Source organism: Bubalus kerabau, chromosome 13 (assembly GCF_029407905.1).
Source record: "Bubalus kerabau isolate K-KA32 ecotype Philippines breed swamp buffalo chromosome 13, PCC_UOA_SB_1v2, whole genome shotgun sequence".
NCBI classification, from domain to species: domain Eukaryota; kingdom Metazoa; phylum Chordata; class Mammalia; order Artiodactyla; family Bovidae; genus Bubalus; species Bubalus kerabau.
Window position 1 is genome coordinate 60,275,145 of NC_073636.1, and position 9,620 is coordinate 60,284,764.

The following is a 9,620-nucleotide window of genomic DNA, read 5'->3' on the forward strand; positions in this document are numbered from 1 at the left end:
GCTAGATAGGCAAGGGCTGACGGAGAAGGCAATGGCACCCCACTCCAGTACTCTTGCCTGGAAAATCGCACAGATGGAGGAGCCTGGTGGGCTACAGTACATGGGGTCGCTAAGAGTCAGACACGACTGAGCGACTTCACTTTCACTTTTCACTTTCATGCATTGGAGAAGGCAATGGCAACCCACTCTAGTATTCTTGCCTGGAGAATCCCAGGGATGGGGGAGCCTGGTGGGCTGCCATCTATGGGGTCGCACAGAGTCGGACACGACTGAAGCAACTTAGCAGCAGGATTAGGGAAAATCTCTAAGATGGGATGAGACACAGGAAGGAGCACAAGCTTCAGGTGTCGCACCCCTTGGCTCTGGAAACCCTGAACATTTCCAGCAGCAACTTATCCGTTTGTAGCAACCTTGTCTGTCCAGTTTATAATTTCAAAGAGAAAGTGTTCCAGTTCCACAGTTTTTCCTCTCATCACAATCCTGTTCCTCTGACATCATGGAAGTAGGAACTGTCCTCTCTCTGTAGATCACAGAGGTCCAGGCCTCTCCAGGACCACACTGACACCGAGCAGGCTCCAAGGGCCACCATGATGCCTGTCCTTGATTTCCCATCCTGCCCACGTCTGCCCTCCCTTCTGCTGGCTCTGCTGCTGAAACTCACAGGTGAGTGGGACCTCCCTCTGCCTGGTTACCGTTTCCTCCCCTTCTGCTTCCCCAGAATTTCTTTGAGGAGGGATTTCCTTGGCCCATCATAAAACAGGAAGAATTTAGAGATCTAGACTTGAATGGCCTCCAGCACACAAAATCTCCCAGGGACTGTGTCTGTTTCACACCTTTGGGTCAGGTAAAGGACTCGCCCATGATCAGCAGGCTGAACAGAGCAAACACGACAGCTCTCATTCCCTAGCCACTGGGGACACAGGGTCTGTCTTTTCATTGGTCACCAGCACACATATGCTACCCACTAAGTGAAGAAAAACATCTTAGAAAAGATGAGATTATAAAAGCAAGAAAATAATCCACAATGCCATCAGGAGATAATCAGTGTTAAAGTTTTGCAGAGGTCTGAGTGTTCAGAGAATATTGGTCAGAAGTGCATACTAGAGGTCTCTGGGTCAGAGATGGAAGCTGAGCCCTGCAGTCTCCTTTGCTTAACTGTGTGGTTCTGCCTCTATTTGCTGGGGGAAAAAAAAAGAATTTTGTAGAGTCTTTCCCCCAAGGATATTGGTCCATGTTGGTAGAAGCTTTGAGTCCCAATTGCCACAGAAGATAGCTTGAGGGGTTTAGATCAGATGAAGGAGGAAGCAGACCATTATCTGAGAGTGAGGAAGAGGTGGGAAGGCTTGGATCTTAAGGGAATAAAATATGTGAGGCACTCACACCCACTGGAGAATTTTAACAGACATCTAAACAAGAATTGACACCAATTTTATACAATCTCTTCAAAAAATTAGAAAAAGAACCCACACTTCCCAACTCATTTTATGAGAAAATTACTACCTTGATAGCAACAGTAAATAAAGATTGTACATAAGAAAACTATAGCCCAATATATGTCATGAACTTAGATACAAAATTCCTCAACAAAGTATTGGCAAATAGGATTTAACATTGTATAATGTTATATATTATGACTAAGTCAGATCTTAGTTTCAATACTGAGAAAATCAATCATTATAATCCATCACATCAAATTAAAGAAGAAATAAATTGCATGATCATGTCAATTGATGCAGAAAAAGCACTTGACAGATCTAACACCTATTAATAATGAAAACTCTCAAACTAGAAATAGGGAGGAATTTCCTCAACTTGACAACATCCACAAAAACCCTACAGGTATCACTATACTCAGTGGTGGAAGACAACATTTTCTTTCCAAGATAAGGAAAAATGCAAAAATATCTATCCTCACAACTCTTATTCAACAAGTGGAGAGAGGAAGAAGGAAAGGATATAGATTGGAAATGAAGAAATAAAACTGCAGATACCGTGAGTTTCTACATAGAAAATCCCAAAGATTCTACTAAAAATCCACAAATGATCACTTAAATCAAAAAACTCCCAGAACTGAGTTCAGCAAGACGGCAGGAAACAAGTTCAACACACAAAATCAGTTGCATTTCTGCATACTGAAACAAGGGCTTCCCTGGTGGCACAGCCTACAATACGGGAGGTCTGGGTTTGATCCCTGGGTTGGGAAGATCCCCTGGAGGAGGGCATGGCAACCCACTGCAGTATTTTTGCCTGGAGAATTCCATGGACAGAGAAGCCTGGTGGGCTACAGACCATGGGGTCTCAAAGAATAGGACACAACCAAGCAAGCACAGCACATACTGAAACAAGCATGTGACCATTTAAATTACCTCCAAGAAAGGTAATCAGTCTCTCAGTTGTGTCTGACTTTTTGCAACCCCATGGACTGCAGCACGCCAGGCTTCCCTGTCCATCACCAACTCCCAGAGCTTGCTCAAACTCATGTCCATTGAGTCAGTGATGCCATCCAATCATCTCATCCTTTATCATCCTCTTCTTCTCCTGCCTTCAATCTTTCCCAGCATCAGGGTCTTTTCCAATGAGTCAGTTCGTCCCATCAGGTGGCCAAAGTATTGGAATTTCAGCTTCAGCATCAATCCTTCCAATGAATATTCAGGACTAATTTCCTTTAGGATTAACTGGTTGGATCTCCTCACAGTCCAAGGGACTCTCAAGAATCTTCTTCAACACCACAGTTCAAAAGCATCAATTCTTCGGCACTCAGCCTTCTTTATAGTCCAACTCTCACATCCATACATGACTACTGGAAAAACCATATCTTTGACTAGATGGACCTTTGTCGGCAAAGCAACATCTCTGCTTTTTAATATACTGTTGAGATTTATCATGGCTTTTCTTCCAAGGCACAAGCGTCTTTTAATTTCATGGCTGCAGTCACCATCTGCTGTGATTTTGGAGCCCAAGAAAATAAAGTCTGTCACTTAGGTATAAACCAATTTGTATCAAGAGCTGTGTGAAGCAAGCTACAAAATTGAGCAAAAACATCAAAGAAGAACTGAATATGTATATTTATTTATATATATGTATTACATGTTTATAGCTAGTAAGATAAATATTGTCAAGGTATCAGTTCTCCCCAACTTGATCTATATATTAAATGCAATCCCAATTAAAAGCCAGCAGGTTAATTTATGGATAGAGACAGATTGATTCCGAAGTTTATATGATGGAACAAAAGATCCAGAATAGCCTACACACTATTGGAGAAGAACAAAGTGACTTTTCACAAGAATTAATTGAAAATGAATCATATGAGTATGCAGTGGTAATAAAAAATAAAATGTTGCAGTATTAAAAAATGAATCATAGACCTAAATGTAAAACACAAAACTATGTAGAGAAAAGTCTAGATGACACAGGGTATGGCAATGACTTTTAAAATAATAGACTTTATATTTCAAGACAGTTTTAGGTTCACAGCAAAACTAATCACAAGGTACAAGGATTTCCCATACTACTCCCTGCCCCCACGCATCCTTGCCTCTCTGTTTTCAGCATCCTCCACTAGAGTGGTCATTCTGTTAGAACTGATGAACCTGCAATGACAAATTATTAACAGCCAAAGTCCAGAGCTTTCATTACGGTTCACTCTTGGTGTTGTACATTCCATGGATTTGGGTAAATGTATTATGATAGGCATCCCCCAACTTTATGGTATCATACAGGGCAGTTTCCGCACCCTAAAATTACCTGTGCTCTGCCTATTTTCCTCTGTTTTCATCCTAACCCCTGTCAAGCACTGATATTCTTATTGTCTCTTAAGTTTTGCATGTAATATAGTTTCCTGTCATGTAATTAGAATCCTGCAGCATGTGCATGCTAAGTCCTTTCAGTCATGTCCGACTCTTTGTGACCCCATGGACTGTAGCCCACCAGGCTCCTCTGTCCATGGGACTCTCCAGGCAAGAATACTGGAGTGGGTTGCCATGCCTTCCTCCAGGGGATCTTCCCAACTCAAGGATGGAACCCACATCTCTCATGTCTCCTGCACTAGCAGGCGGGTTTTTTACCATTAGTGCCACCTGAGAAGCCCCTACAGCATATGGGCTCATCCTTTAAATTAGTAATAAACATTTAAGGTTCCTCCATATCCTTTCAGGGCTTATCTGCTCATTTCTTTTCAGGGCTGAATAACATCCCATTGTCTGGATTTACCACAATTTCTTTATCCATTCACCAACTGAAGATCTTCTTGTTTTCATGTTTTGACAGTTGTGAATAAAGCTGCTATAAATTATGAGGGAGAGTGTGTTCCTGGCCTCTCTCAGCTTCTCAAACATTCTTTAAATTGTAGATGGTGTTTTCCCTGTGTCTTTGCATTATCTTTCCATGCATGACAACTAAATTAAGCTGTGCCTGAATTCCTGATTCACATAAACCAAAAAATGATGAATAGGTGTTTCTTAAGCCATTAGGTTTGTGGCAATTTGTTATTCAAAGATAGAAAAAAAATGTGCTAGGCTTGAGAAATCATTCAAGAGGAAAAATCTTCCATAGTTAGAACTTATCTTACATATATTCTGTGTATCTTCCATGAGCTCAGTGTCAGTACTCCCTGTGTAATACTCAAGAACACATAACAAGAGCAGTACTGAGTACTAAGAATTTGTTGCATTGGGTTGAGCATCCATAAACATCACACATTGTAATAACTGAGATGTTTTCACATTGCAATAACCAATTTTATACCCCTTAAGGAAAATATACATTTTATGGAGAATGCACGTCTCCGTGTGTATCTGGGCACCTGGGCTTCCACATGAAGAAAGGGAGATGCCTGTGTTTGAAAATTGCACTCTGTATATAGTATGTTGGTTATCAGCACAATGTCCTTAGCTTTTGGCCTTATTCTGGTTGTTGTTCAGTCACTAAGTGTTGTTGTTCAGTCACTTTCACTCTCATTAAGAGGCTCTTTAGTTCTATTCAATTTCTGCCATTAGAGTAGTATCATCTGCATATCTGAAGGTGTTGATATTTCTCCCTGCAATCTTGATTCAGCTTGTGATTCTTCCAGCCCGGCATTTTGCATGATGCACTCTGCATAGAGGTCTTCTCTGGTGGCTCAGTCAGTAAAGAATCCGCCTGCAGTACAGGAGACCTGGGTTCAATCCCTAGGTCTGGAAGATCCCCTGGACGAAGGTATGGCAACCCACTCCAGTATTCTTGCCTGGAGAATCCCCATGGACAGAGGAGCCTGGTGGGCTGCAGTCCATGGGATCTCAGAGTCAGACACAACTGAGAGACTATGCACAGCACTCTGCATAGAAGTTAAATAAGCAGGGTGACAATATACAGCCTTGTCGTACTCCTTTCCCAATTTTGAATCAGTCCATTGTTCCATGTCTGGTTCTAACTTTCTTATTCATCTACATACAAATTTCTCAGCAGACAGGTACATAGAGAAAAATCTGACTCAACTTTTATTTCACATTTTTTATTTAATATAAATCCATTCATGGGTTCATTGAAGATATGTTTATTTAGTGCCCACTATGCTCCAGTCTGGGGCTTCCCTAAAGGCTCTGCCAGTAAAGAATCTGTTTGCAATCAGGATTTGCAGGAGACGCAGGTTCTTGGTTCAGGAAGATCCCCTGGAGGAGGGTATGGCAATCCACTCCATTGTTCTTGCCTGGAGAATCCCATGGACAGAGGAGCCTGGTGGGCTGCAGTCCTGGAGTCACAAAGTCTCGGACACGACTGAGTGACTGACACACACACACATGCTCCAGGCTATCCTTATATATTGATGGAGAAAGAAAGTTCCATTTTCCTTTCTACATACTGGTCCTCTTCTCCTCATCCTACATGGCAATCAAATTTGTGATTTGTATACTTTGGTGCCAGTACATGTTGCTTACGAGTGTGCAGTCAGACCCCCACCTTGATCTAGAACCAGACCCTCAGAACATTTTGCACCAAGACAAGGAATATGAGAAATAACTCACAGTTTCTTTCTAGGAACTTCAGTTGAAGATTTCCAGGTGAATCAGCTTGAGAGTTCAGTGTCAGCCAAGGTTGGAGATGTCATAACCTTGGGCTGCAACATTCCTGCACCATCTCCAGTAGGGCCGGTCTTGTGGTTCAAGGACGCTAGGCTAGAACGAAAATTAATCTACAGTTTCAATGGACGCCAATTCCCCAGAGTATCCCAAGTGGTGAATCCAATGGCCAACCAAACAGACTATTCCATCCGCATCAGGGATGTGTCACCTAAGGATGCTGGCATGTATTACTGTGTGAAGTTAACAATAGGGCATCCTGACATGGCATATATAGCTGGCCCAGGCACCTATGTGTCTGTGAGTGGTAAGTACAGTTTGACAAATTCCATCTTCCTGATTTTTAAGACATGTTTTTTAAAATCGTTGACTTGTACCAAATCATCACTCTACACTGGATACTGTACCCCTTCATTCACAATCTGCTCTATAGGCTGGGATTCTGCAGATGGCCCTTCTGATCCTTCTGGCATCCTATGCCCAATATTGAATCAGGCTGAGTCGACAGGTCATGCCCTTCTTTAATGGCCACCAGAAACCAAATTAAGGACAATGGACATTCCCAGTTGAAAAGATGTTGGGTAGGTAAAATGCACGACATGTGTGCACTCTACGAACACTTCATGAACATGTCCAAAAAGTTAGAAAACAGAGTTGGGAGGCTTGTTTAGAAAAGCCCTCCTAGAGAGGTTGAGTCACTCTCCTAGCACTTGACTGTAGCCTGAGAATCTGCCCTGAACATTGCACTCCAAGCTCTGTTGTCCTTTTATTCTCAGAGGACAGCCAGTGCTTCTTACTCCTTGCCACTCTGAATTAATTTCATGAAATACAATGAGATTAGGGTATCTTCTGTTTTGCTGGGAAAACTTGTCTTCTCCTCAAGTTTTCCTCGATGTTTTCCTCAAGTTCAGCCACATTCCATGGCATCTAACTGGCCATGGAAAATTCACACATTGATTTCAACTTGAAAAATATGGGTACAGATAGCTTACCTGCCATTCTCTCCTGGCTTCAAGAGTTCCCTTGTCTCCCCGCTGACATCTTAGGCCATCTGTGATTTGATGCTTTGATAACTTGAAAGGAGAGATTATCATCAGAACTTGATATCATGTGGGGTAGTAAGGTTGGTGGTAGTGGGAGTTAGGGGTCAGTGGTGGACCCTCAAAATTGATGTAATCCCTTGAGGCTCTTCTCTCTTTTTGTTGAGTAGAATCAACTGTCCCCCTCTTCCCTCTTGAAAGTGAAAGTGAAGTCGCTCAGTCGTGTCCAACTCTTTGCGACCCCATGGACTGTAGCCCATCAGGCTCCTCCATCCATGGGATTCTCCAGACAAGAGTACTGGAGTGGGTTGCCATTTCCTTCTCCAGGGGATCTTCCCGACCCAGGGATCGAACCCAAAGCGTCTGCATTGTAGGCAGACGCTTTACCATCTGAGCCACCAGGGAAGTCCCTCTTGAGGACATAAGTAACAGACTCACCTCTGCCTTCAAGAATATATGCCCACTTGATTTTTAGGTTTCTGATTTCTTTACTTCCTCTTTCTCTACACCCCTCAGCATTAATGTCTCTGCAAAATCAGTGACTGATTACCCTTCAGAGGAGAGGTGAAGGCCAATGCCAAGTTCTCTGGATGTGTGGGGTGGGCAGAGGAGACTTGGATCTATCTCCAAGTGTATTGAGCAATTTTTGGCATTTAAATAAGAAGGAAGACTTATTTCTATGAACATTACCCATTCACAAACCCAGCCCTCCCTATCCATCTTCCTCTTATTTTACTTAGGGGCTGAGGAATGAAATTGGGGAGGTGATTCATCTAGTCCTCTGAATCGCCTCCCCTCTGCTAGCACTTGGGGAAAGAGCGGCCTGCACCTGCAGTGGCCACTCTAAACTCAGTATGTGGGTACTCATCAGATCAGATCAGATCAGATCAGTCGCTCAGTCGTGTCCGACTCTTTGTGACCCCATGAATCGCAGCACACCAGGCCTCCCTGTCCATCACCAACTCCCAGAGTTCACTCAGACTCATGCCCATCGAGTCAGTGATGCCATCCAGCCATCTCATCCTCTGTCGTCCCCTTCTCCTCTTGCCCCCAATCCCTCCCAGCATCAGAGTCTTTTCCAATGAGTCAACTCTTCGCATGAGGTGGCCAAAGTCCTGGAGTTTCAGCTTCAGCATCATTCCTTCCAAAGAAATCCCAGGGCTGATCTCCTTCAGAATGGACTGGTTGGATCTCCTTGCAGTCCAAGGGACTCTCAAGAGTCTTCTCCAACACCACAGTTCAAAAGCATCAATTCTTCAGCGCTCAGCCTTCTTCACAGTCCAACTCTCACATCTGTACATGACCACAGGAAAAACCATAGCCTTGACTAGATGAACCTTTCTTGGCAAAGTAATGTCTCTGCTTTTGAATATGCTATCTAGGTTGGTCATAACTTTCCTTCCAAGGAGTAAGCGCCTTTTAATTTCATGGCTGCAGTCACCATCTGTAGTGATTTTGGAGCCCAGAAAAATAAAGTCTGACACTGTTTCCACTGTTTCCCCATCTATTTCCCATGAAATGATGGGACCGGATGCTATGATCTTCATTTTCTGAATGTTGAGCTTTAAGCCAACTTTTTTACTCTCCATGTGGGTACTCATACATGTCACTAAAATGATGAATGATTGAGGCCCAACCTTGATCTGGATCCAGTTTTCTTAATCCTGCCTAGGTCGGAGCAGAGAAAATGGGAGATGATTTTGAGTTTCTTTTCAGGAGTCACACATGAGATGTTCAAGGTGCAGCAAGCTGAGCTATCGCGGACTGTGTCACCTGGGGAAACACTCACTCTGAGTTGCAGCGTACCAGATTCATTTCCAAATGGACCCGTCTTATGGTTCAAGGGGACTGGACCAAATCGTGAATTAATTTATAATTTTCAAAGGGGTCTCTTTCCCAGAGTAAACCAAATTGGAAACATGGCCAAAGCTGGCAACAAAGACTTTTCCATCCGCATCAGTGAAATCTCTCTTAAAGATGCTGGCACGTACTTCTGTGTGAAGTTCAAAGAGGGAAATCCTGACATAGAGTACCAGTCAGGTCGGGGCACCAAGGTGACTGTTACTGGTGAGTTTAACTCTTCCACCTTCTGTCGTGTGATATTGTGACAGTAATAATGTCCTCTAGTCATTGAACAACTACATTCTGCTAGATATTGTCAAAGGTACAGTGTACACTTGATCTTGTCATTCTCTCAGAAACCTGTGATTTAAATTTTTTATGGGAGGAGAATCTGAGAGTTAGAAAGGTTGATGAGTGATGAGAGATATTTTGTTTAACATTCCAACATTCAACCCACTCCCAATAGCTAGGCTAAACCAATTAAGGTAATTTCATGTCCCCTACTGGCAGGTGGCTCAGATGAGATGGACTTAAGTCAATTTGTGTCCATAAGAGGAATCTGGGAAACTAATACAATTTTCTCCCCTGTTGGCTAGGAACAAGAAATAATTTTGTCCCGGATACTCCAGGCAGACATTTTTTGGCCACGAGGGGAACCAACTTGAATAAAAATCTACTCTAG

General features: G+C 43.0%; 1 protein-coding gene across 1 annotated transcript; it reads left to right on the forward strand.

Moving 5' to 3' along the window:
- The first annotated feature begins 587 nt into the window (after positions 1-587).
- On the forward strand, positions 588-9,620 carry SIRPD (signal regulatory protein delta). The gene is made up of 4 exons (XM_055543193.1): positions 588-663; positions 6,016-6,363; positions 8,813-9,163; positions 9,535-9,620. Exons 1-4 carry the CDS (start codon positions 588-590, stop codon positions 9,618-9,620), a joined length of 861 nt encoding a protein of 286 aa, XP_055399168.1.